Genomic DNA, 27,678 nt, shown 5'->3' with positions numbered 1-27,678 from the left:
ATAATTATGTCTAATTGATTATCATTGTGCAATTATACTATAAGGGTAGCCTATATGAAATGAATCAAATAATAGGTCAGCGATTGTGCTTGTGGTGGTCTCTTTTAATTGATGGACAGCATAACGACCATACGGCAAAAATACGTTTTATTTGTGAAACCAAAGATGTGTAATCGATTATGTTTGTCCAGTCGTCGGTCCCTTCTTGCTGATGCCCTCGCGCTCGTGCCCGATACGCTGGGTGGTGGTCTGACAATAATGCGCATGCGCCCTGGCGTCTCTGCTGCGGTGCGCTCGCTGCCAAGGAAACGCGCGCGCGTGCACGTGAAGCAGAAGCGCCCGCCGCTTGATGTACAGTCGTCCCGCATCCTTAGAGCATTGCGATAAACCCGCCGATAATCATGGCAGCGCTTCATGAGGAACACGCTTGGTGAAATATTACCTGAAATTAGCCCCTCGTCGTGAGGAGTGGTTCAAAAGGAAGGAACGCTTAATAGCTGCTGGTGAGTAACGACGGTTTTTAAACACATTTAAGGCTTCTTGTCGTTTATTACAGTAAAAATGTCGTTTGCAGTAGTTACATAAGACGCCAGACATAACAACTGCTTCAGTTATTTAAGTGCGTTTTAGCGTTTAGCTGCACTGCTACTATACGCTGATATGTATTTACTTCATTTAACGGTCGTTTCTGTCAGAAAGCTGACGGGCTTTATTTTATTTAGACTGAAATTGTGTGTGTGTGTGTGAGTGTGAGTGTGTGTGTGTGTGTGTGTGTGTGTGTGTGGTATACCTGTTCACCTACTGAGCGTAATTGTATGTGACGTAATTGCAATCAACAACAGTATAACACCTCTATTCCAGCTTAGTGTCCCAATCCCAAATTACACCTACAGTGTCAAATCACATTTCATTTATTTATCGTATTTTTTAATTATTCTTCTGTAATCACTCTTTACTCATGGTCAGGGTCGCCGAGATCCAGAGCAAATCCTGGAAACACTACATGCAAAGTAGGAATACAACCAGACTAGGCACCAGCCTGTTGCAAGGCATAATAGATTCCTATAATCCTATTTATTTACATCTGTGGCTCATTTGGGAGCACCACACACTCAATCATTCATTTACTTAATGTAACAGTCTTGCCTTAGGTCACTGTCTGTGGGGATGTTTCAGAATCATGCAGATGGTGCTTAATGTCTGCTTAAAATGCTAAACTGATGTTTGAGTGAGTAAGTACATGTGTGAGTGTCGATTTTTGTCTTGAGATCAGTGTTTGTGTGTGAGAAGATTGACATGTTGTTCCAGGGGCCATTTGTATTTCCTCCTACTTCACAAAAACATGCCAACAGGTGGATCTAAGTTTGCCTGCATTTTATTTAATTTTCATGTTTTATTACCACTGCTTTATCCTGGTCATTGTCACAGTGGCTCAGATTTCCCCGGAATTACTGGGCGCAGTGCAGTAACACAGCTCAGACAGGACGTCATCCCCTTAGACATAGCCAATCATGTCTGTATGTTTGTTTGTTTGTTTGTTAGGATTTTAACGTCATGTTTTACACTTTGGTTACATTCATGACAGGAACGGTAGTTACTCATTACACAAGGTTCATCAGTTCACAAGGTTATATCGAACACAGTCATGGACAATTTAGTGTCTCCGATTCACCTCACTTGCATGTCTTTGGACTGTCGGAGGAAACCGGAGCACCCGGAGGAAAACCCACGCGGACACGGGGAGAACATGCAAACTCCACACAGAAGGGACCCGGACTGCCCCACCTAGGGATCGAATCCAGGACCTTCTTGCTGTGAGGCGACAGTGCTACCCACTTAGCCACCATGCCGCCCATGTCTGTATGCAGATGCCTGACTGGTTGATAGCATAGCTGGGGTTTCAATTCCTGGATCCCAGCAGTACTGGGATAGTGTAATTTATCGCTCATAAAAAATAGTGTATGCATGGGGTCCTGCTATGCTTTGGTACTTTGTTAAGAGTATATTCTTCACACATTTTTTTTGGAATGGTCTCTGGACCTACCATTACCCTGACCTGAATAAAGTGGTTACTAAAGACTAATTTACGCTGTCATTCATGCATCAGTTATTAATTTATTCATAATTTAACATTAACCTCGATATCCTAATCAAGGTTGCAGTGGGTACACAGCCTATTCTGGAAACAAGGCATCACATATTTAAATATTCCTTCATACTTACAAAAAAAATTGAAGGTGAAATAAAATGAGTACATTCAGATTACCTATTGAAGGATTTTAAGGGAATGGGAATTGAGGACATGAGGACTTACTCTTATGCCTCAAATCTTGCCAGTGGTTTAATTGTCTACTCTAGATGTCATATGGGGGGCATAAGTGTGTGATGGCTTTAGAAAGATGTCTTGCCAGTGTGTATTTTTGGTATGCACATATTGTAAAGTGGTTATGAGTTAGTGAGAATAAAGATAAATACAGTGGGGGAAATAAGTATTTGATCCCCTGCTGATTTTGTAAGTTTACCCTCTTACAAAGACTTGAACAGTCCATAATTTTTATGGAAGGTTTATTTTAACAGAGAGAGACAGAATATCAACAAAAAATCCAGGAGCTGGGAGCACAGTCACCAAGAAAACCATTAGTAACACACTTCGCCGTAATGGATTGAGATCCTGCAGTGCCCGCAAAGTCCCTCTGCTCAAGAAGGCTCATTTACAGGCCCGTCTGAAGTTTGCCAATGAACACCTGAATGATTCAGAGAAAGCTTGGGAGAATGTGATATGGTCAGATGAGACCAAAATTGAGCTCTTTGGCATCAACTCCACTCGCCGTGTTTGGAGGCAAAGAAATGCCCGGTGGGGATGGTGTTCATGGGGTCATATCCAGCATTTCTCTGCTCCCAGCTCCCTTGAGATCATTGACAAGCTCCTCCCGTGTAATTCTGGACTGACCTCACCTTTCTCAGAATCATTCTTAGCCCACCAGGTGAGATCTTGCATGGAGCTCCAGAGCGAGGGTGATTGACTGTGATCTTGTATTTCTTCCATTTTCGAATTATCGCACCAACAGTGGTCTCTTTCTCACCAAGCTTCTTGCTGATGGTCTTGTAGCCCATTCCAGCCTTGTGCAGGTCTACAATCTTGTCCCTGACGTCCTTTGATAGCTCTTTGGTCTTGCCCATGGTGGTCGAGAGATTTGAACGGAAGAAACTGATTCTGTGACAGGTGTCTTTTATACAGGGACAGGACTCATTTGTGTGCCTCATGGGCACATAACCGGTCTGTGGGGGTCAGAATTCTTGCTGGTTGGTAGGGGATCAAATACTTATTTCCCTTAATTAAATACAAATTAATTTATAACTTTTATTTAATGTTTTTTTTCTGGATTTTTTGTAAAGATGAAATACAATTTTTAAGAAATGCAAAACAGAGGCATTTTCACCTGCAGCATCAGACATTTGGCCCTCACTGTAAGTTAAGCATAAATCTTGCCATGGTTGTGCTTTCATTTAAATTTTCAGCATTTAGCAGACGCTTTTATCCAAAGCAACTTACACAATGAGCGGGACACGATGAGCAATTGAGGGTTAAGGGCCTTGCTCAGGGACCCAACAGTGGCAACTTGGTGGTGGCGGGGCTAGAACCGGCAACCTTCTGTTTACTAGTCCAGTACCTTAACCACTGAGCTATCACTGGCTTTCATATTTATAAATAATACATTTGGTTATTCGTTTGATGAATTGATATTATACGACTGTGCAGACACCACCAGTGGCATAGGGCTTCATCAATCATTTATTGCAATACAATGCGAATTCGATCAATCTGTTTTTCAGCAGGACTCAAAAATGGCTCCAGAGAACACATTAATCAGAGGCATGGTTAATGAAGGGAGTGTACAACAGACTGTCTGCTTGCTGTGGAGAATCAGTGCTTTTTATTCTGGGAAATGTGATCATTACATGTGTTGTCATTACATAAAACAGCAGGTAGCAGTTACATTAGATTTCAAAGTGTACTTAATAATAGGCAATATGTTAAAATACTTCAGAAATGTATTTTGGTGTATTTGGTAAGATTGGGGCATCCTCTTGGCTACAGCATTGATATCATTCATACCCATGAACTGACCGTTCTTTTTCTTCAAGTAAAAAAAAAGCATTCAAATAAAAGAAACATCCAGTAAGCGACAGCTGTGCAAGCAAACCTGTCAAACCTTTAAGAAGATGAGCTACAACTGCAAAAGACTACATTACATTCTTCCCTGCCAGTCAAGAAAAGAAATCTCAAACAAAGGTTGGCACAGGCTCACTAAAAAAAGTGTTTAAAAGTGGAAACACATTGCCTGGAATATACCTTGTGTCAACAGCTGAGGATAGTAATGGTGTGGGGAGGATTTCCTTGACACACATTGCCCCCAATACCAAATGAGGATCATTTGCATGTCATAACTAAAATCTAACATTGTTGCTGAGCATTTTTTTATGGCCACATTTAACTATCTTTTAATGGCTATCTTCAAGGCATCTCAGACTGGTTCCATGAATATGAAATTGAGCTGATTGTACAGTACATTAAGTCTGACATGTTGTATTAAGTAAGAATGGGGAAAATGACATCTTCACTACTGCCATACTCAAGTTAGACTAATTATAGGACATTGTCTCATGCCCCTGTCTTTTGCAATTTCCAAATAGGCCTCTGTATATACAGATATGTTTATTTTATTTTATTAGAATTTCAAGGTCATGTTGTTACACAATTAGGTTGCATTCATGACAGAACAGGTAGTAACTCGTTACACAAGATTCATCAGTTTAAGTCTTTGTCAAACATAGTCATGGACAATTTTGTATCTCCAATTCACCTCACTTGCATGTCTTTGGACTGTGGGAGGAAACTGGAGCTCCCGGAGGAAACCCACACAGACACGGGGAGAACATGCAAACTCCACACAGAATGGACCTGGAGCACTCCACCTGGGAATCAAACCCAGGACCTTATTGCTGTCAGGCGACAGTGCTACCCACCAAGCCACTGTGCCGCCCCTCTATATACAAATCACAATAAAGTTGATTAGTTAGAACACCAGACTTTTGTCTTTGTACTGCTAAAATCAAATTCAGGTCAAAAAAGCCTTAGGTGGCGCAGCGGTAAAAACACACGCTAGCACACCGGAGCTGGGATCCCGAATACATCGTATCGAATCTCAGCTCTGCCATCCGGCTGGGCTGAGCGGGCACATGAACAACGATTGGCCTGTTGTTCATATAGGGGTGGGGTAGTAGTAAGCCGGATTGGGTCTCCTGGCAACTGATGCAACTACGACCTCTGCTGGCTGATTGATGGCGCCTGCACAGGGGCGGGGAAGGAGTGCGTTGATCAGGATGTGTCTCTCCGTACACAGGGCTGATCCGCATTAGCACTCGTCTAGTGCTTGCTGTCACAGAAACAAGTGCCAACCAGTGTCTCTCGGAAAACATTTGTTGTAGGTTCACTCACTGTTAAATAGAGTTTTAAATAGCTACTGTATTCACAGTCAGGCCTCGTGTAACAGCCACACATCTTGCTAGCTCATTAGGTTTTTTGTCAAGGCATATTTTATAGAAGAATGACTAATATGCTTCCTCTTTTAAGGGGGGAATACCACTGACTCAAATCTTCCCATAGGAAGAATTGGATCCAGGCCTTCAATTTGTATTCTGGCTTCCAGTGAAGAGATTATGCAAATGTGTCTTCTTTGTACAAGAGCACAGCGTATAATTTCACCATCATGGCTGAGGTGTCACCATGGCTCCCTCCTATTAATCACTACAGCGTTCCACAATGTCAAAGCTGAATGTGTGATTTTGTGTCTCTGTGAGGTTTTAATCAGCGTCTCAAAAACATCGGCACATTCACAGCATTACAGAACTACTGTACATCTCTGCTATATCGCTAAAAGTGCACACATTTAATGTGTAGAAAAACTCTTTGGGAAGCAGCCTTTGTGTGTGGATTTTTATCAGAGTGCACAAGATAACAAGCACATGTAAATTGGTAAAGCACATGTATCTCCAATGGATTAAGAAAGTATTGGGACCCCTTGACATTATGCACATGGTACTGTGTTGTTGATTTGATTTTAAATGGATATAATTGAATTTGCATATAACTGAATCCTTTGATGTAACCTTCCAAATTGTGGTCAGGTGCAGCCTGACACAGTCTTAAGATGTGTGTAGAACTCAGAAATGTGTCTAGAATCCACCTGTTGCAATATGAATTGATTGAACATTTTTTGGAAAGGCACACACCTGGGTCTATAAGGCCCCACAATTTACACTGCATTGTCCATTATCAAATTGTGACAAGGCATATTCCAGGGAAAGGGGTTAAACATACACTATATTTCCAAAAGTATTCGCTCACCTGCCTTCATATGCATATGAACTTGAGTGACATCCCATTCTTAATCCATAGGGTTTAATATGATGTCGGCCCCCCTTTGCAGCTATAACAGCTTCAACTCTTCTGGGAAGGCTTTCCACAAGGTTTAGGAGTGTGTTCATGGGAATTTTTGACCATTCTTCCAGAAGCGTATTTGTGAGGTCAGACACTGATGTTGGACGATGTCCGCTCTAATTCATCCCAAAGGTGTTTCATCGGGTTGTGGTCAGGGCTCTGTGCAGGCCAGTCAAGTTCTTCCACACCAAACTCTCTCATCCATGACTTTATGGAGCTTGCTTTGTGCACTGGTGCACATTCATGTTGGAACAGGAAGGGGCCATCCCCATTGCCAGACGGAGAAGCATGATTCGTCACTGCATCCGACGCTTTGCATTACGCTTGGTGATGCAAGGCTTGGATGCAGCTGCTCGGCCATGGAAACCCATTCCATGAAGCTCTCTACACATTGTTCTTGAGCTAATCTGAAGGCCACATGAAGTTTGGAGGTCTGTAGCGATTGACTCGGCAGAAAGTCGGCGACCTCTGTGCACTATGCGCCTCAGCATCCGCTGACCCCGCTCTGTCATTTTACGTGGCCTACCACTGCGTAGCTGAGTTGCTGTCGTTCCCGATCGCTTCCACTTTGTTATAATACCACTGACAGTCGACTGTGGAATATTTAGTAGTGTGGAAATTTCACAACTGTACTTGTTGCACAGGTGGCATCATATCACGGCACCACGCTGGAGTTCACTGAGCTTCTGAGAGCGACCCATTCTTTCACAAATGTTTGTAGAAGCAGTCTGCATGCCGAGGTGCTTGGTTTTATACACCTGTGGCCATGGAAGTGACTGGAACACCTGAATTCAATGATTTGGATGGGTGAGTGAATACCTTTGGCAATATAGTGTATCTAAGACTTTGAGTGTTCCCAGTTGTGCAGTACCGACAAATCTTTTCACCTGCATGAGGCGAATTTATATGGGTATCTGTTTCACGCATGGAGAGTCACGCAACATCATTACCACTATTCCTATAATAAGCTCTTAGAATAAATAGTTTGCTGCCAGCTACTATTTAAAATGTATGGTCCTAATGTTGAACTGGTTCTGCTCACTGTGTTATGTTTATCTTAGTGTTTTACATTACTGCGTTGTTCACAACATTACACTGTATTTTGTCTTTAAATGTATTAAGACTTGTTGATAGGCAGACAGGCTTGTTGAGACACTATATGCTTGTCAGTTTTTGCTCAATCATCGACTACTGACGTTGGGTTATCACATTAAAATAAATTGGCAAAGTTTGCATCTCTAATTGGGAAATACATTATATTTTTAACAACTTATTTTATACATTACAGTTTCTTGTACAGTATATTTAATGCTTATTAAAAGCCCTCTAGACAGTGGTGCCAGTAGAGATTTTGCAACCCATTATTTTTATTCTGGGTAGTTCCCCTGAGCCTCCTGGCTACATTACAGTTGCAGTGTGTGTGTGTGTGTGTGCGCGCGCGCGCGCGCGAGATTCAGTGGAAAGCTGTCACAATCCAAATAGCTCACAGGGTAGTTGTGAGTCATTTGGGACATAGTTATTGTGGAGTAAAAGCCAGTCCAACCCAACAACTAATAGGACCAGACTCTCATTGATAGGATTGGGGAACATGCCGTAGTGGATCTCTGCCTCATTTTATGAATTTATTTATCTTGGAAAAGGGTATTGTTTAAATTATTGGGTATAGTTTATTAAATATTGGTACAGTTGTGTAGGCGCACTCAAGGCCCTGTGTGGTAAAATATGATGATAATGTACATTGTATGCAAAAGTTTGTGAACCCTTGGCCAAATAGCATATTTTCAAAGTGAAAGGAAGCAACCTTAAAGCAAGCCACAATATAATTACTAATGGTATGTTTGGAGAAAAAAGCACCTAATGGAAGGAACATATTGCAAACACTGAAGCATGAGGTTGATCTGTAATATTTGTGGCAGCCAGTGGCAGAGAAAAACACAGACAGATAAAAAAAGGGATTCCACTGAATATAAACAAATTCTGGCACCAAATGTAACTGAAGCTAAAGAGAAGCTGGCTTTCCCATCAATGTGGACGTTTCAAACTCGCAAGTTCAAATCTCAGCTCAGGGCTGAGTGCCTGCACATTCTAGGATGAGAATGTCATTCTGTTTTGGTTAAAACTCTGTTGATAGAACAAGCTTTTGTTCTGTCTCACATAGCCTATACTTCCTGTCTTCATGAGGCCGTGTGAGTGGGCATTGAAGCATAAGGAAAAGGCACTGGCAGGTTACCATGGTAATGGCCTCTAGAGTCTGAGGGTTGATGGAATAGAGTCTGTCTGTTCACACACACACCCACCTCATATTTGACAACCTAACCATTCTACAGATATAGAAAAATGTGTGGAATTTAGCAAAAAATCTAGAATCACTGAGCCCCCCAAAAACGCTGTCCACAAGTTTCCTTTTTCTTGTTTTACAGTCATCTTTGTAAAATAGGAATGATCCGTTAAAAGATACTTTGATATTTTTCTTGATACGTGCAGCCTGATATTCTTAGTTTTGGATATTATACCTATATTATGTTTATACTGGTTTACTGCATGTACCCTGAAAACAGTCTCTGTACTTTTTGTTCTTGTTTTAGATTATTTCTAGACTGACTGATTACTCACATCATACTGTAGTGCAACCACTGACATACGCTGTATGAAACAGTTGGTATTAACCCGCTCCCATCTGTTTTTGCATAAATATGTTTTGTTAATGTACTTTAACAGTTACATAGTTCTCAAGTTGTATATCAAAGTAAAGCCTGGATTCGGGAAGTACATGTCAATGACATGAATGTGTAGTGTGAAATTCCTCATTGCTGAATGATCATGTAGTGAACACTTCCCTAAAATCACAAAATGACAAATGTGATCAGGTGGTGTAGTGTGCACTGTACAAAGATTCTGACTTATTACATTTATGTAATGTGCACCAGGCTTAGGTCCCTGCCCAAACTGATTCTTTAACACGTTACATTTTCAGCGTTACATTTCCCTACTTTAGTTTAAGTAGACAACAGTCCAAGGATACAAATCTGCTGAAAACCTGTTAGAACAAAAAACAAAGTATTAAGTAAGATGCTATAGAAGGTTAGTAATTTATGTTATTGCTCAGCCTAAGTGTTTAGTAAAGAGGTGGGTCTTTAATCGTTTTTTAAAGACAGCGAGGGACTCAGATGTACGAACGGACAGGGGAAGTTCGTTCCACCGCTTGGGTGGTAGTACAGAAAAGAGCCTTGATGCTTGTGTTCCTTGAATTCTGGGAGGAAGATCAAGACGAGCAAGACTAGTGGCTTGAAGGTTGAGTGGTACAGAGCAGGATTTTATGAGTTCTCTAAGGTAGCTTGGGGCTGGTCCATTTTGGCTTTGTAGGCGAGCATCTGGGTAAAGCTAATTAGGTACAGTCACTGAAGCCAGTGTTGCTAGAATGCCACTATGATGACTTTATGTGTATGCTTGAGAGTAAAAAATAAACTCAAGGTTTGCCTTCAGTGCCATATAGCCAGTGCAAAAGGGAATCTTACAGCTAAAACATTTGCACACACTTGCCTGAATGTAAATTTTAAGGATTTTAGAGCAATAACTTTAAATCATTTTAAATCTTTGGGTGACACTAAATCTTGAATTGTGAATGTAGCTGTATTTGAAAAGGCACACATCCGGTGCATCAGCATAATGCTTGACCTTGCATGTCATGAAACATGATTCATTCGTGTTAACATCAATACAATCATGTACATGAATGATACTAAAATGAAGTATTTTATTCAACAGAACTCTCATTGTAGCAGCACAATACAGTCTTTGTCTTTTTTCTCTCTTAATATGGTTTTACACTGGATATGAGTTAGCTCTGTATTAGAGGTCCATCTGATTGCACTTCATGTGCATGGAATTTGTGTTTGTACTAAAATGCCATACAAGACAATTAATGGTCTGATAATGCCACAGGCTGCACATCGAATCATTCAGTGCAAGGATGAATAAAAATCACTTAGACCAAAGGTAGCGATGAAAACTAGTTACCATGACAGCCCTCGCAGTAGCAGACAGCGCTGCTATGGCAACAAGAAGCAGATCAGAGTCTGTGAGAAAGGTTCTTATAATCCAGATTGGACCAAGAAATTCCACCTGTTAGGGTGTTATAGTAAAAGATAAACTGATAATCATTTTTAAATAGTCATGTGTACTATAGAAATTAAACAAATTTAACAGCATAAATTTCAAAATAGAATAAGATATTTCTTTAATAATTCATTAGCCTTTCATTTACTTTCCTTTTCTTAAACATTAATCAGAATTTAAGACAGTCCTTACGGCCTGAACAACTCATACATAAACATTTTTATTTTAATCTGCCAAATCTACACAATGAAATGCTTTTACAAATATTAATGTTAATAAAAAACAGTTAGGTTCAGAAACCTCAGTCCATGTAGGGGAAGGGTCGAAATTACTTTTGTATGTGCATGGGTAACTTGCATATGTGTAAAGTTGGCATTAACGCAGGAGTGTATATTGTGATTTTACAAAAAACCTACACTGATCAGGCATAACATTATGACAATCTTCCTAATATTGTGTTGGTCCCCCTTTTGCTGCCAAAACAGCCCTGACCCGTCGAGTCATGGAGTCTGACACCTTGCTGTCAGAACCAGCATTAATTTCTTCAGCAATCTGAGCTACAGTACCTCGTCTGTTGGATCGGACCACACGGGCCAGCCTTCTCTCCCCACGTGCATCAATGAGCCTTGGTCACCCATGACCCTGTCACTGGTTTACCACTGTTCCTTCCTAGGACCACTTTTGATAGATACTGACCACTGCAGACCGGGAACACCCCACAAGAGCTGCAGTTTTGGAGATGCTCTGACCCAGTCGTCTAGCCATCAAAATTTGGCCCTTATCAAACTCGCTCAAATCCTTATGCTTGCTCATTTTTCCTGCTTCTAACATCAACTTTGAGGATAAAAAGTTCACTTGCTGCCTAATATATCCCACCCACTAACAGGTGCAGTGAAGAAGAGATAATCAGTGTTATTCACTTCACCTGTCAGTGCTCATAATGTTCATAAAGTTATGCCTGGTCGGTGTATACTGCCATCAAGGCGACGTCTTTTCCAGGGAAGTCCATGGCCAGGCCTTATTATACATGTGCTGCAACAGGCCTGCCTGCCTCTGTGTGCTTGACTGGCCTGTCTGCAGTCTAGATTTGTCTCTTATTTAAAATATATGGCGCACCATGAGGAGACTCAAACAACAGCAACTACTGAGTGTTCTGCTTGCAAAACTGTAACAATTAGCATCCTCAGTTCCTAAATGATTAAATAGTCAAATTAATAGGAAAGGTGCGGTTACACAGTGGTAAATATGCCTCTGTTCCAACTTAAATGTGTTGCATGGTGCAGGTATTAAATTTAAAATGTGTTTATATTTAAAAATACAACTAAATTGGCCAGTAAAACACTGAAACTCCTTTCTTTGTACTTTAGTTAGTTAAATCAAGGTTTAAGTGAATTAACAACTCACAGCTTAATGTTTTATTGCATTTTACAAACCGTCCCAGTTCCAACACACAATCTGATACTTAGTGTACTGGAAGTGCACTGCTATTTATCATTCAGCTGATCTGTGCTGTGATTTTAGAATGAAAGGCAAGTATACTAACACTGCACCTAAATGCTGCTGCTTACATATGTAGTAACATTTCAGATGTATAAAATATTAAGATTTCACTAAATGGTTAACGCTTCGTTACAGAGGTGCCAGGAGGCTTAACCAAGGCAGGTTGCTTTGAAGTGCTTTTTAAAGACACCCACACTATTTCTCCAAATGCGCCTCCTACACCTGCCAGGTTAAACTCATTCCACAAAAGTGCAGTCTGCAGTACTAACACTGTAACAGTAATGTTAAAATAAATAACATGGAACAAATAGGGGAACCAAGATGAGATTAAAATGTAACAGCAAGCACTATGTTAGCCAAAACAGACACTGTGCATCACCTGGCTAATACTATCACTATGGTGAAACATGATGCTGGCAGCAGCATGCTATGTGGTGTTTTTTTACCAGCAGGAACAAGGAGAGTAGTGCCAATTTAGGGATGGATAAATACAGCCAAACACTGGAGAAAACCACAAGCTGTGGTGACAGTTCACCTTTCAACATGACATTGACCTGAAGCACACAGCTAGGGAAACACTAAAGTGGCTGGCAAGTCTCTGAATGTTCTTAAGTGGTTTCAGATCGACTCAAACCCAGTTGAACATCATCCAACCTGACAGAGCTTGAGAGCCATCTGTCATGAAAGTATGTGTGCATTTTTTTAGAGATGTGTCCAAGAAGAGTAGCTGCCAAAGAAGCCTGAATACTTTTGTAAATAAGATGGGTAAAAACATCAATTATATCCATTCCAAATCAAATCCTGTAAAGGGGTGGGTTGTAGTTTAAAAAAAGTAAACACCCTGGACTGGCAAGCTGCCTCCAGGGCAAGCTGCCACAGTGTGACTTTACCCTTTTGACCAAAGCACCACAGACGAATCCCATTGGACGCGGGCTGCATCAGTGATGGAGTGCCTTCTCCGCTACCTGGCATATACTGAGCTTCTCTCTTTTTATCTCTTTATCTCATACTGGTGGACCGAGTAGCTAGTGCTGTGACAGCTCAGTTTTCACCTCTTTTCACAAATTATTGTTCACTACTTTCCTCTGTGGTTGTTTGTTTCGCTGGGGGCGTATCACATGGCCACCTGAGTTTTCCCACGTTTGCTGGGGCAGCATAGTCCCTTATTTTTGGACGAGTGTGTGGAGTTTGGTATCCCCTACTCCACTAATGCGCTTGTCCTATTGCCTTACTGCTTTGGGCTGAGTATTTTATTAAAGGCCCGCCTTTATTTAGTAGTTTCATTTTTGTTTGTGGCTCCTTAGCTGCAGTTTTGTTCTACCTTGGTTAGGCATCCTGCATATTGGGTTTATCCTTCCCAGTCTTGCAGGTATGGGACTACACCTGCCACCTAATTATTAATTAAATTCATAATAATTAAAAATTTTATAATAATACATAATAAAAGGTACTTCATTATAACTTAGCGCCTAAAATCAAACATTAAAGTTTTACAAATGTTCTTAAAGTGAGATTTTAATATTGATGTTAACTGGCATTCTTTTCCCCCAGCTGTGTGCAGATTGGGCAGCTATGCCACTGGTGAAACGAAGCATCGAGCCCAGGCACCTGTGTCGGGGGGCACTGCCTGAAGGGGTGACCAGCGAGTTGGAGTGTGTAACCAACAGCACACTGGCAGCTATTATCAAACAGCTGGGTGGACTAAGTAAGAATCGTTTAACAGTGTCATCCATACTCGAAGAACATCACTTACAGCAAAGGGGTAGACAGACACAGAGTAGAATGCAGTAGGAAATATAAGTTTTTTTTTAATGTCAAGCACCCTATTGGGCTGGCATGCAACTCACTACTCTCATGTTTACTCCTGTTTCTCCACCGAGTAGGAGCTTATTAGTAGTTTTTTAAATATGGTCTGGCTGACCTCATCTGTTTTACCACGATTTACCACGTTTGTGGGGACAGAAATGATGCACACACTGTGTGAGTGTACACAGAAACAGATGTGTGCGCTTCTCCTCATGAGTTTATGATGCTAGCTTTGTTGCAACATTTTCTTCTGGCGAGTCACGGTAAGTTAAGCAAAATTACAAGAACTTGAATTTCTCATTTTACTTTTAACACAAGACCACACGTCATTTCTTTCCCCACAGATAAGGTGAGTCCCAAATTGCTGTGAGCCTTACACATGAGTTTATTAAGTTCTTTCTGTGGACAACAAAATTCTTTCTTCGCATTTCTCTGCTTGTTTGGAAGCTGGGGTCAAACATTGTACGGCTGGAGCAGAGAGAGTTAAAGGCCTTGCTCAAGGGCCCAACAGTGGCAGCATGGCAGAGCCGAGATTTAAATTCTCAATCTTTAGATTGATAGCCCAAAGCTCTACCCACTAGGCTACCACTGTTTCAAATTTGTTTTTGCATGTCATGCTAGATTTAAAGTTTAATTAAACAGTTAACTCCAGTGTTAAGGAAATTAGATCAATTTAACTTCAAAGTAAATTGACATTTTTACGTACTGATACCAAAACAGTTAGTCATTCCTATAATGCATTGTGTATGTGTACTTGCAGGTAGGCATGCAGAGGACATCTTTGGGGAGCTGTTCAACGAGGCTAACAGCTTCTATATACGAATGAACGGCTTACAGGAGAAAGTTGACCTGCTGGCAGTCAAGGTTACACAGCTTGACTCCACTGTTGAGGAGGGTAAGTGTCTGTGTGTGTAAGTGAGAGAGAGAGAGAGTGAAATGAGAAAAAACAGACTGCCAGAAAGCCACAGTGGTCCTTAGAGAATAAGCAGTGTTTTCGGTGATGACTGGATCATAAGTACAAACCTCAGATGTATGACTTGATGCTTTTTGGTGCAAGCTGTGTACAGTACATACACTGTATAACATCATATTAAAATTTGCATGGATTTTTACCGAAAAGTGCCACATTTTACAGCAGTCATTAAATTACACTCATAAATTAAATAAACCTAGTCCATCCATCGTGTTTTGACGTCCCCTGTGTCCACAGAATTGGTTGGAAGTTTTTCAAACTCAGTTACCTGAGTCGTGTTTTTAGCAGCTTAAGACTTCGACATCTTGTATATTTTGTCTAACCGATTGCTAGTGTAACCGAGCATCTTTAGAGTTTGCTGAGTTTATTAAGTATGAAATAAACTGTACAAACTGACAAACTATCGGGAGCATAATACTTTACTGGCTTGTTCTTTTGAGGAGCAGCACAGACTACAAAGAGATGATCACGTGTGTAGAGAAGCACACTTATTTATTGATTATGAAACACCCAAAGGGACAAAATGCACTCAATATGTAAACACACACATCAAACATTGTTAGAACACTACACCACAGAAAAGTCTGTTACACTAACTTTTTTTGCCGTATGATTGCTAGAACCACCTCATATTGCATATTGAGCCTCATATTTCATATGCTACGTGAATGAAAAATGTTAAATCGCTAAACACAAACCTCATTTCACGGTCTGTGACACGATTTTCACAGCCGCAAATTAGGTAGGGTCTTAGTTATTATAGTACAGTGGTACCTTGAAACTCAACGTCAGTTGGTTCTGGGACTGGTGGCGAGTTTAAAAGGTGTTGAGTTTCAAGGTATTTTTTTCTATAAGGATGTATGGTAAACCTGTTAATGTGTTCCATGGTCCCGTGGAACTGCATATATTTTAGGCTACTGTAAAATAATGAGGTTGTTTTTGACACTTACACACTGAAAATAACACAAATGTAATAGAACCCTGAGCTGTAACACAAGTTTAAAAGTGAAACAGTGAGAAAGATCCAGCTAAACACAGATACATGTGGATGCTTTCAGAGTGAATCTGACGGTTATTCCACACAAATGCAGATTCGTCTCTAAAAAAAAAAAAAAAAAAAAAAAAAAAAAAAAAACTGAACACATTGAGTTTAGGGGAAATGTTGAGTTTTAGGGTACAAATTTCTTGACGAAGGGCGTTAGTTACAAGGTACCACTGTATTTAAAAAGATGTGTAAACTGTGTTAATTAACAACACTGCAGCATACTCATAATTACTCAGGTTCAGTCATTGCCTTTATTCACGTTCTTTGTGCAATCAGGCATGTTCTCACTGTGTCCACATAAATATTCTTTGGGTACTTTAGTTTTCTCCCACTTCTTAAGACACGTTATCAGATGAATCACCATATACACTTAGTGGCCACTTTATTAGGAATACCAGTATAATACAAGTTAGGATAATCTTTACTAAACAGCTTTATTTGCATGGATTCCACATGGTGTGTGAAACAGAGCTTTGGGAGTTTGGTACATGTTGAGATAATTGCATCATGTTATTGTCAGCTGCACATTCATGCCTCAAATCATTCATTATACCGCATCCCTAAGGTCCTCTAATGGATTTAGATCTGGTGGCTGGAGAGGACATTAAAGTACACTAAATTCATTTTCAGGTTTATTAAGTCAGTTGGAGATCACTTGTGTTTTGTCACATGGTGCAATATCATGCTGGAAGTAGCTATTATAAGATGGTAAATTATGGCCATAAAGAAATGCACATGGTCAGCAACAGCACTCTGATAAGCTGTGACCTTTAAACAATGCTAGGTTGTTATTAGGGTGCTTAATGTGCACCAAGAAACATTTCCTTCACCATTACGCCACAATGCCAGCATGAACTGTTTCCCTAAGGCAGGATGCGTCTATGAATTCATGCGGTTTCATGCCACATATGGATTCTACCATCTGCTTGTCACAGCTTAAATTAAGATTCATCAGATCAGGCAATGTTTTTTTCATTATTCAGCTATCCAGGTTCTGTAAGCATGTGTGTGTTCCTGTTGTGCTTTTCCTCAAATCACCTTTGTAAAATGTGGTTATTGTTTCCATATTGTTACCATAGTCTTCCAGAAATAGTAGACCAGTTTGAACATTTTCCACTGACTTCATGCAGAGGTAGGAATGTATTTGCATCTGGATGTCCTCCAGCTACTCTGGTTTTCTCCCATCTTCCAAAAAAACAAGCAGATGTGAATGGATGAGTATGTGATCCTATATTGTATCCTGGGTGTACTACAATAACCATTGGATTTACCCTGGAATGGGTGCCAGTCCACTGCAGGGCATTAGAACCTCGCCTGTTTACTCATTTATTGTATACACGGGCGTATTTAGTGTACCCAATACACTTAATGAAATTATGAAATAACTTCAGTTTTGGTGAAAAGGACACAGCTGAAACTACCATCTCCTAACTGTCTGTCTATAGATTTACTCCTATCATTCCCTTATCTCCTCTCTGAGTCCTTGCACCCACCTCCTCCCCATTTCCTCCACAGGTCTTCACATTTTCTTTTGTAAATTAATAAATAAAAGTAGGGTGGGTGGGCTGCCCGGGCTGCCCAGTACAAAGAGGGAGTCACTCTGAACTCCAACAAAGTTTCCCTACATTCCCTGACACTATAAGGCTTCAGCCTTCATTCACTACAGCTGAAGGTGTGGTCTGCACTAATAAGCTGGGAGTAAAAAACTATAAATACCAGAAGAAAGTGACAAACAAATAAAGTAGTAACTGAAGGTGAGGTTTCAGTCCAGACCTGCTGCTCTATTGTGCTGCAAATTATTATAGCCCAATAATAATACCAGTAATGTTTAAGATGTTTAATGTTTAATTTAAGAATCCAGAAAAAGCCGCTCAGGTGGCGCAGTGGTAAAAACACACGCTGGAACACCAGAGCTGGGATCTCGAATACATCGTATCGAGTTTCAGCTCTGCCTGCCGGCTGGGCTGAGCATCCACATGAACAACGATTGGCCTGTTGTTCAGATGGGGTGGGATATGAAAAAGCCGGATAGGGTCTCTCTCATAACTAATGCAATTACGACCTCTGCTGGCTGATTGATGGCGCCTGCACAGAGACAGGAAAAGAGTGCTGTCAGGGTGTGTCTCTCCATACACAGTGCTGATCCGCATTGCACTCGTCAAAGTGTAGGTGACAAAATGCATACGGCTGCTGCCCTCGTGTCGAAGGGGGCGTGGGTTAGCTTCGTTCTCCTAAACCAGAGCGGGGATCGGCATTGGTGGAGAGGAAGCATGACACATTTAGGCAATTGGACGCGCTAAAAAGGGAAAAAAGGGGGAGAAAATGCATAAACAAATATATATAGATATATAAATATAAAAAAAAAGAATCCAGAAAAAAACAACTATTAACAGAGGGCTCAGGAAGACTAAATGCATATGTCTCATTTAGGAGTATAAAATGTTTATTTACTTTTGTGTTAAACAGTGTCCCTGCAGGACATCAACATGAGAAAAGCGTTTAAGAGCTCCACCATCCAGGACCAACAAGTTGTCTCCAGAAACTCCATCCTAAACTCAGTGATGGAGATGTACCAACGGTGCGACAAGCCACCTCCTCTCAATATCCTCACTCCTTACAGGTCAGCAAAAGTCTGCCAAATTGATTTGTTAACAGTGGTTAGTCACAGTCACCATTTTACTGTACTAGTCTACCTTACAAAGAGTTTTTCTGTCAAAGTGTTCTCAGTAACAATATACAACCTGTCCTTAATAATACTAGTAGGAGTAGGTTAGTCAGTTTAGATGGAGCGACTCAGCTCTTAAATCTCTGATTTGCTGCTTTACAGAGACGACAAAAAAGATGGCCTCAAGTTTTACACTGATCCATCGTACTTCTTCAACCTCTGGAAGGAGAAAATGCTGCAGGCCACAGAGAACAAGAGGAAGGAAAAGAGAAGACAGAAGGTGTGTGTGTGTGTCACATATGTCCTAGTTTTTTCCTTCTGATTGCATCCTTTTCCCTCTTTTCATTTCTCCATCCATGATTTGCTTACCTTCAGCTCTGCCAGCATTATTATAGTTCATATTTGCCCACTCTCTGATACTGCCCTGGTGTCAGCGTATTTTCTGACAGCAAAAAAGCTAAGAACATGGTAGCAGAAACAGGGAAAGAGGGAGAGACACAATGGGAGCTGCAATGGGAAAGTCATAGTCATCTTGTGGTATTTCTGTAATAAAGCTCTATTCCATCAGTGTGAATTGTAAATGGCACAACCTTTCGCTGTTATGCCTTGACTGCTAAATTCTTGACCAGCACACATAGCGTGCCAGTATCTTGTTTTGATGATTTTTCACTGCGTCTTGCCTCAAAACTGGCTAACAAAGAATCAAATTGCTGCATGGAAGCTGCATAAGCACATTTAAAATTACACCACTAAATGAATCAGTATTAACCATATTAATACAAGCACATTTTGAGCATGTTCACATGCACACTAAGGTCGTGTTTATACCTGTCAGCCTTGGTTCGATTAAATCGGATTCCGGTGCGATTGCTCTATTAGTGCGGTTCGTTATAGTAGGTGTGGACTTTTCCCTTTGAACTCTGGTTCGCACCAGATAAGCAGTGCCTAAACAAACCGGTCTCAGTCCGTTTCGAAGCGAATTCTGGTGCAATTCATTTTAGGTATGAACACAATATGAACCAAAGGCATGTCAACGAACCGAACACATGACTTGATGTTACAAGATGCGACACTGAACGTGCCGTTAGAGAACAGAGTGTATTGAAAACAATGATTATTATAAAGGTAAATTTCTGGTGCTGTTTTGACTCCTTTATCCATTTACCACCTCTTACTGTATATATACAATGCCGATAAGTGCATTAAACCCAGCGTGGTGCATTTTTCTGATGACTGGCTCACAAAATGCGTCATACGTGCATCAACCATCACTTTTTTACTTATTGTGGTTGGATTGTAAATTTATGAATGTGAACACTAAGCAAACCAGGACTAAAATGTAACAACGTATCATTTTCTTGCTTGGTCCAGACCAACCGAACTACAAATATAAACACGACCAAAACTGTGATCGTAATTGGCTTCTGGTGGTATTAGATTTTAAGAACTTGGATTAAACTACCCCAATTTAAGCAATGGTATTCAACATATGCATACCAGTAAATACCTAAAGATGCACAAAATTATTACCAGCACTGGATATTATTACAGAAAAGTGTAGTGCTGGTTAAAAGGATTAAACCAGGACAAAATAGAATAGAAATAGAATGGAAACAAATAATAAGAAAAGGTGTTTAGGGCAAAACAATTTGGTGGTCTTTGTAACCCACCAAGAGCAAGCCAGTCAGATAGGGGATGTTATTTGGAGGAGAAAAGCTGTGAAATGTATACTCTAGATTTACACAAAAAAAAAACACTAGATGATAATGGATTCAAGGGTCATTAACCTTTCCATTCAACACAGGAGAGCACAGCTACACTATATGGCCAAATTTATGTGGACATCTGTTGCCCTCCCGTCTTTTTGCAGCTTTTCAGCTATATATAGATATGTGCTTAGTAGTAAGCTATTGTTTATTTTATTGATCTCAGCAAGAGCAGAAGCACCTGGAAGACCCCACTCGAGAGGTAAAGAAGGTGCGTAAGGCTCGAAACCGTCGGCAGGAGTGGAACATGATGGCTTATGACAAGGAGTTCCGACCAGACACTCGCCTTACGCCGTCTCCTTACCATGGCATATCATCCGAAGGCTCTTTATCTCCAGACAGGTTCGATTAATACACATTTCATATTCTTTCTGTGCCTGGTAAATAGCTTTCTGCTGGTGGATTGTGGTTGTGGTCTATTAGCAGGGATCAGGATGCTCTTTGTCCTACCCCATCTGAAAGGTTACACCCTGCTTTGCGAAGGAAAGACGAACTCTGTAGGGATTTCACTGTCACTTATGTAACAATAATGGACTTCGTAGTGTACTGTCATGTGCACTTCCAGGGGCTGAACACTATAACAGCGTTCATAGTTTCTGTGTGGAGTTTGCATGTTCTCCCTGTGTCTGCGTGGGTTTCCTCCCACAGTCCAAAGACATGCAAGTGAGGTGAATTGGAGATACAAACTTGCCTATGATGATCTTTGACATCGAACTTGGACTGATGAATCATGTGAAACCAGTCACTACCTGTTCTGTCATGAATGAACCAAGATGTAAAATATGACATTAAAGTCCTAATACATGAATAAATATTTCTACATTTCTCATTTCATCCTCATATGATCTAGGTCTGTCATGTCGGATGAACGCTCGTACCCAACCAGCCCCAACCACCCGCAGGATGTAGGTGGAGCAGGAAGTGATGGGAAGGAGACAGGCCCCACCCAGACCCAGTCACTGGACCGTGCGTATCGTCCGCCTGTCTCGACCTCTGCCTCCAATCGCCAGCACTCCCTGGGCCGCGTACAGCAGCATCACGGAGCTCCACCCTCTGATTCCTCGCTTAACGGCCCACGACCAACTGCTGCCAAAGATTACAGGTACAGCTATCTTTCTCTTAGTACATTATCTGTGGTTTCAGGCATCCATGAGGGAAACATTTTAGAGTTCCTCCTATATTGAGTTTAACAAGGTCTCACAGCAAAAACTCTCCCGCCAACAGCAATGATTAGACTGCCACAAGCACACACACTATTATAATACAAACATACCGGCAACAGCATTTGTTACTGCAACATGCACAATAATTACTAGGGATGCATCAATACCATTTTTTCCCAACCGAGTACGAGTACAAGTACATGTATTTTAGTACTCGCCGATACCGATACCTATTTAGAATGATGCAATCTGGAGCATTATGGAATAGTGTAGTTTTTAGTGTAAAATAGTGCAGTGGAACAGTTGCTTGGGTTGCCATCACTAATTGTAAAAAAAAAAAAAAAAACACCGCACAGACATCATTGAGAAAGCTTCTGACAAGCTAACGTTAACGTTCATTAATAAACGCACATAATTACCGTTGTGCACATCATACATGTGATGCGATTCTGCTGATTGAAATATTTACTTTAAAAGGATAATACAGTCCGATCCCATCTGAGCCGATTCTATCAGCACATACATTCGTGGTTCACCTCGGTAAATCGTAAACGACTCTGAGTCGGCTCCCGCTCTGTGGTAATAACCAGTATAATTAAGCCTGAGCTTTATAAGGTAAGCGAGTCACACAAAATGTTCTGTAGTAGTTGGTGTTTATTTACAACCGCATCATTCATTATAACAGTAAAAACGGAGAGATGACTGAGAAAAGAAGCTTAAAATGAGTCGACTCCTGAATCACTTGTATCGACACTGTGAACAGAGTATTGAACACAAACACGTCCTATAACAGCGGTCGCTGCTTTTGTAACCGGTTATCTTCGCTGTTAGCTCTATTTTGAAGGTTTTTGGTTTTTTTCAAACGGAACTAAATAACATTAAACGTGCGTGTGAGCGTGGTCAGTGAGAATAATTCAATCTGTCTCCCGTGGGTGAAAAATTAATTGCTTTAGTTTTAGAAGTAAAAAAATCTCGCAATGTCACGCCCCCCGGTCAGGCACTCCGGGTTTAGAACACTAATTCATCATCCTCATGCGTATGCGTCTTTCTGTGCTGCTGTTTTATCTAAGCAGAAAATCTTTTTCCGCACTTATTAAATCATGAATGACAAAACTATTAACTACACTGCACATGTGGATATATCTTATTATATAAAAATTTGATGTGGATATTTTGCATCAGGCTCCAGTAAAGATTAAGGGCGCCCAGGTGGCTCGGCGGGATATTCCACTAGCACACAAGCGCAGAGATTATGAACACCCCGGTTCAGATCTCGACTCTGCTACCAGTCGGCTGGGCGCCATTTAGCGGGCACAATTGGCAGTGCCTGCATTGCCCATCGTGTGTCTGCTGGGTGGGGAAATGACCAGACTAAATGGTAGGGGTGTGCAAGGACCCTGGTTAGCGGATAGAGGTGTCTGTGCAGAAGCACGGACTTAAAAAGGGATCCGCAAAATATCCTCCTCGAACGCAATCAGGGATCCACAGCAGCGGGAGACAAATTAACATACATAAAATACATAAATAAATAGAGAAAAAAAAACCTAAAGGTTAACTGTTGACTATCATTTAAAATAAAGTGCCAAAATTTGCATCCCTAATTGTGACATTTGATTTTTTTTATTCTCTTTAAATACTACATAAAAATAAAAAGCTTTCCGCAAACTTATTATTACATTTTCTGATAAATGTCAAGAAGTACATGTGATGTGAAAGCTTCAGAACAACTTTAATACAGAGATCTGCCTACAAGTGACAGCCTATTCACTATTTATGGCACTTTTAATAATCGTTTCCTTTTATGTTTCAGCAGCCATCAGATGCAGGAACATTTTATCCCGCCTGCTCCCCCTCCTCCTCCTCCACTAATCCCCTCAGCGCAGACCGCCTTCGACAGCACTTCTGGTCCTCCAGCTTTGGCACCGGGTACAGTGTCGGCACTGTCCCGACCCTACAGTCCGTCCCCTCCACCAGCACAACCCTCTGCCTACGTCCCCTCGCCATCACACCCTGTGAGTGGCCCTCCAATTGCCCCGCCCCCTCCTCCTCCAGGACCACCAACCCATGCCCCCTCCCCTGCCAGAGCTGCTGCCCACCCACCTGGAGAGGGCACATTGCCCAGAAAGGGCACAGTACCCCTCATACCCATAAGCGATGCCCGCAGCGACCTCCTGGCTGCCATCCGCAGAGGTGAGTGCTTAGAGCATAGAAAAGAACTTCTTCTTGTTTTATACTATAAGATATTATCTTTATGATAAGCAAATTGTGTAACAAAAATGTTTTAAGGGTGCCCAGGAGGCACAGCGGGATAATCCGCTAGCACACCAGCACTGAGATTGTGAACTCCTGGGTTCGAATCTCGGCTCTGATATTGGTCGGCTGGGCGCCCTCTAGCAGGCACAATTGGCTAATGTCTGCAGCAGACAAAATTAGCTTCCAGTCTGCTGGGGAAGACTGGACTAAAGGGTGGGGTTATCAACACTATGTAAGGATTTTGGTTGCCCAAAAGTTAAGTAAGATATATGCTATTATAGTATAGTATAATAATTGTAAAGTATAATATAAAAATGTTAATATTATATATTAGATAATATTATAAGATGTTTATGTATTTTTGTTTTAGTCCTTTACATGCTGTTTATCAGACTCTAAGCAGGCTGTCATATGCCTTTCATTCAGCAGTGGCTTCTGTCTTGCTATTCTTGACACTCTGGCCTGATTTATGTAGTGCTGCAGAGAAGGTTGCCCATTCAATCGGTTATTAAAAATGATTAAAGGCCACTGTGGTCATGGGAAGAGTCAAAGCAATAAATAATGTTTTCTGTGCTTGCCCTGATCTATGACCTGCCACAGGTTGATTGAAACAAACAGGTCAATAAACCTCCAGAGTAAACTGCAATGCAGTATAAATTGTGGGGCCTTAGAGACACAGGTGTGTGGCTTTACAAACTATGTTAAATTAGGTAAAAATGCAAAAGGAGGACTCCATTTGGGTTTTAGACACCTCTGAATGATATTGAAAGCAACAGTATTCACCTACCCACAATGTTTAAATGCCACAGCAAATGACTTGAGCTGTTTGTAAACGTGTAAGTACAGAAGTATGTTGATGGCACAGCTGTATTTGAGATTTTATATTTAGCATGATATTATTTTGGTCCCCAAGTAGTACAGCAGTAAAGCATTGTCCTCCCGTCCAGAGATTTTATAACTCCCTCTGTGGTGCTTGTGTGTGAAGGTTCTGTAGTTCAGTTCAGCTGAATGTCATTGGGGTGTTCTTTGGAAGAAGACCACTTAACTGACCACTTAACTGTCCACATCTACACATAAATAGCACAGAGATACTCAGTAGTAACTAGTGTCTTTGGATTATTTGTGTCTCCCAGCCATGAATGTCCCACCTGCTATCTAGAAGGCATTTTTGCACCACAACCACCACATTTACAGTTTTTAGTAAATTAATGTGATAAACTGTTCTCCAAAAGGAAAAATGTGTCACAAACCATCCATAATTAAGCATTTTAGGCCGCAACAATCACAAGGAAGGTTGCAACATCCTGATGGGACAAATTGCTTGTGGTCTTGTGGTAATGACAACTAAAACATTTACATTTTAGCAGACACTTTTATCCAGAGCGACTTACAGTACTGTGACAGTGTACAATCTAAGCAGTTTAGGGGTTAAGAGCCTTGCTCAAGGGCCCAACAGTGGCAACCTGGCAGTGGTGGGGCTTGAACCAGCGACCTTACGATTACTAGTCCAGTACCTTTACCACTAGGCTACAACTGCCCGTAAAACAAGCTTAGCTGTGCCTAACCCTTGCCTTTATTTTGCATTCTACTCCAGGCATCCAGCTGCGTAAGGTCCAGGAGCAGAGAGAACAGGAGGCTAAGAAGGAGCCGGTGGGTAATGACGTAGCCACCATCTTGTCCCGCCGCATCGCTGTGGAGTACAGCGAATCAGACGAAGACTCGGAGCCTGAGGAGAACGAGTGGTCTGACTGAGAAGCGGACAAAGCGCATACTACACACACTGCTGCTATTTCCTCACACCAGAACACACTCTGCTCGTACAGACGGACGAGTTCATTAACTACAGCACACGAGTAAATACAGAGTCGGAAAAAAAACCTTCAGTGCTGAAGAAGATGGAGAAGGGAGCGTGCAATAAAAAGACAAGAGTAAAGAGCAAGTGTAGAGTAGAGGAGGAAAGATTTGGAGTGTTGATGGAATTTGGGCTAAGGACAAGTAGTCGGAGAAGTGAAAATAATGTGGATCTCGTGAGTAAGCACATACATCTACAACCTAGTATACAGTGTGAAATACATTATATGTATTTGTATCTTCAAAGTTGCCAAGAAATTCTTTATGGGAATAATATTTGTTGTGTGGATTTGATTAGGTTTTTGATATTTGTCCAGAATTACAAATATGTGAAATTACATATTCAATCACTCTCACCAAAAAGCATTTTTTAGCCGTGATATGCATTTGTTTTATTTTTACATAATGCAGCATGCTGCAGTACCGCTTCCAGTATTGATTCATCGAGTAGGTCTCGTGTGCTTCAGTATAGTATGGACAATCAAAACTAAACGCAGAGTGTACTACACAGCAATGCTCACATACTGGTTGCTCCTGTACTGTGTTCAGATCATGTGGTAGCTGCTGTATGCATAGGGTTGGGTAGAATACTTAAAAAATATATATAAAAACACTGTCTTACATGTATTTAATAAGACTTTTTAGTAACATAAAACGAGTAATTAAAGAGGAGCCCTGTGTCCCACTAAATATTAAATAATGTTGCTAAATGATGTTTTGTGACTGGTGCCAAATGTTACTGACATGGAGCCTGTCCTGTTTAACGGGAGCATAAAATGTGCCATCTAATCAAACCATTTCATCGGATTAAAAATTACCACACTGTTGTAAATGAAATGATTGTAAAATGATTAGATTAGTATAACAATTATTCAGGAAGTAACTGACATCTCAAACTCATCGGTTTAAATCTCTGCTCTGCTAATGGCAGGCTGGGCACCTACACGAACAATGTGGGGATCCCTCATAACTGATGCAATTATGACCTCTGCTGGCTGATTGATGGCTCCTGCACAGAGATGGGGGATAATGGGAATCAGGGTGTCTCTCTGTGCGCAAAGCTGATCCACATATGAACTCGCCTCGTGCAGGTGAAAAGATGCAGCATCGGCTACTGCACACATTTTTGAGGGGGCGTGTGTTAGTTACGACTCTCCTCAGTCAGAGTAAAGGTCAACATCATAGGGAGGAAGCGTAATGCAATTGGGTAACTGGATACGACTAGATTGGGAGGAAAATTGGGGGAAAATGCAAAAAAAATGAAATGAAATTATTCAGAAAGTAATAGAAAATCTGCATAAAAAATTATTTAAATGGTTAGTTAAAATCAGTATTAAATTACCTTGTTATTCTAAACAGTACATACATCAATGCCCTCTAATGCTTTTTTACTATTAAATACACTGAGTGTAATGTGGTGGCAGAAGCTGCTACATATTAGAAGTCATGTCCCTCTGCACTGCCTAGTTTGGCCAGCAGATGGAGCGTGAAGGCACAGTTGCGTGTGATTTGTCTCCTGATTAATGGTCACCTGCGCCTCATAAGCGTTAAGTCGCTTCAAGTGGAAGGTTTTTATCTTTTTCATTTTCTAATAATTTGGCTGTGTATTTATTTGCAGTTGTCCCCCTTTTTTGGTTGGTGGCTTGCTAGTCACAGTGTTGTTCTACCTTAATTAGTTATTTGCAAATTGGCTTCTCTTTCTGTTATTACAGGTGTGTGGGGATCTGCCTCGCACACACACCAGCTCTGTTACACTGATAAATCCAAACACTTAGACCACTGGCCTGCTCTGCGGTCCAAAAAAGCTCTAACTTGCCAAGCCAGGGACTCCAAAACAGTTCTTAACGTGTGGTACCAGGACAATACCAGCAACCAGCATTTCTGGGTAGAGTTGTATTTATCATGAACCTGTTTTTAAAAAATAATCGAGCATCGATTACGTTTTTTAACATATTTTTTGTATTCAGACTACCTGTATTCTACACTACCCAACCCGGTGTATGCCTACATTTTCCACTACTCTTAATGATCAGTATTT

General features: G+C 41.0%; 1 protein-coding gene across 2 annotated transcripts; it reads left to right on the top strand.

Moving 5' to 3' along the window:
* Positions 1-337: 337 nt before the first annotated feature.
* Positions 338-26,712, top strand: si:ch73-362m14.4 (actin-binding protein WASF3). 2 transcript variants are annotated; one of them, XM_063011854.1, is made up of 9 exons: positions 338-503; positions 13,670-13,823; positions 14,685-14,819; positions 18,409-18,562; positions 18,770-18,887; positions 20,540-20,715; positions 21,224-21,475; positions 23,350-23,726; positions 25,384-26,712. In XM_063011854.1, the coding sequence occupies exons 2-9, from the start codon at positions 13,691-13,693 to the stop codon at positions 25,539-25,541; spliced, it is 1,503 nt and encodes a 500-aa protein (XP_062867924.1). In that variant the 5' UTR covers positions 338-503; positions 13,670-13,690; the 3' UTR covers positions 25,542-26,712. The 2 variants fall into 2 exon arrangements, with proteins under 2 accessions (XP_062867924.1, XP_062867923.1); XM_063011853.1 differs by having other exon boundaries at positions 23,347-23,726.
* Positions 26,713-27,678: the final 966 nt, after the last annotated feature.

This window comes from Trichomycterus rosablanca, chromosome 16 (assembly GCF_030014385.1).
Source record: "Trichomycterus rosablanca isolate fTriRos1 chromosome 16, fTriRos1.hap1, whole genome shotgun sequence".
Lineage (NCBI taxonomy): Eukaryota > Metazoa > Chordata > Actinopteri > Siluriformes > Trichomycteridae > Trichomycterus > Trichomycterus rosablanca.
The sequence above is the reverse complement of the archived record's forward strand: the minus strand, read 5'-3'. Positions and strand labels throughout refer to the sequence as shown.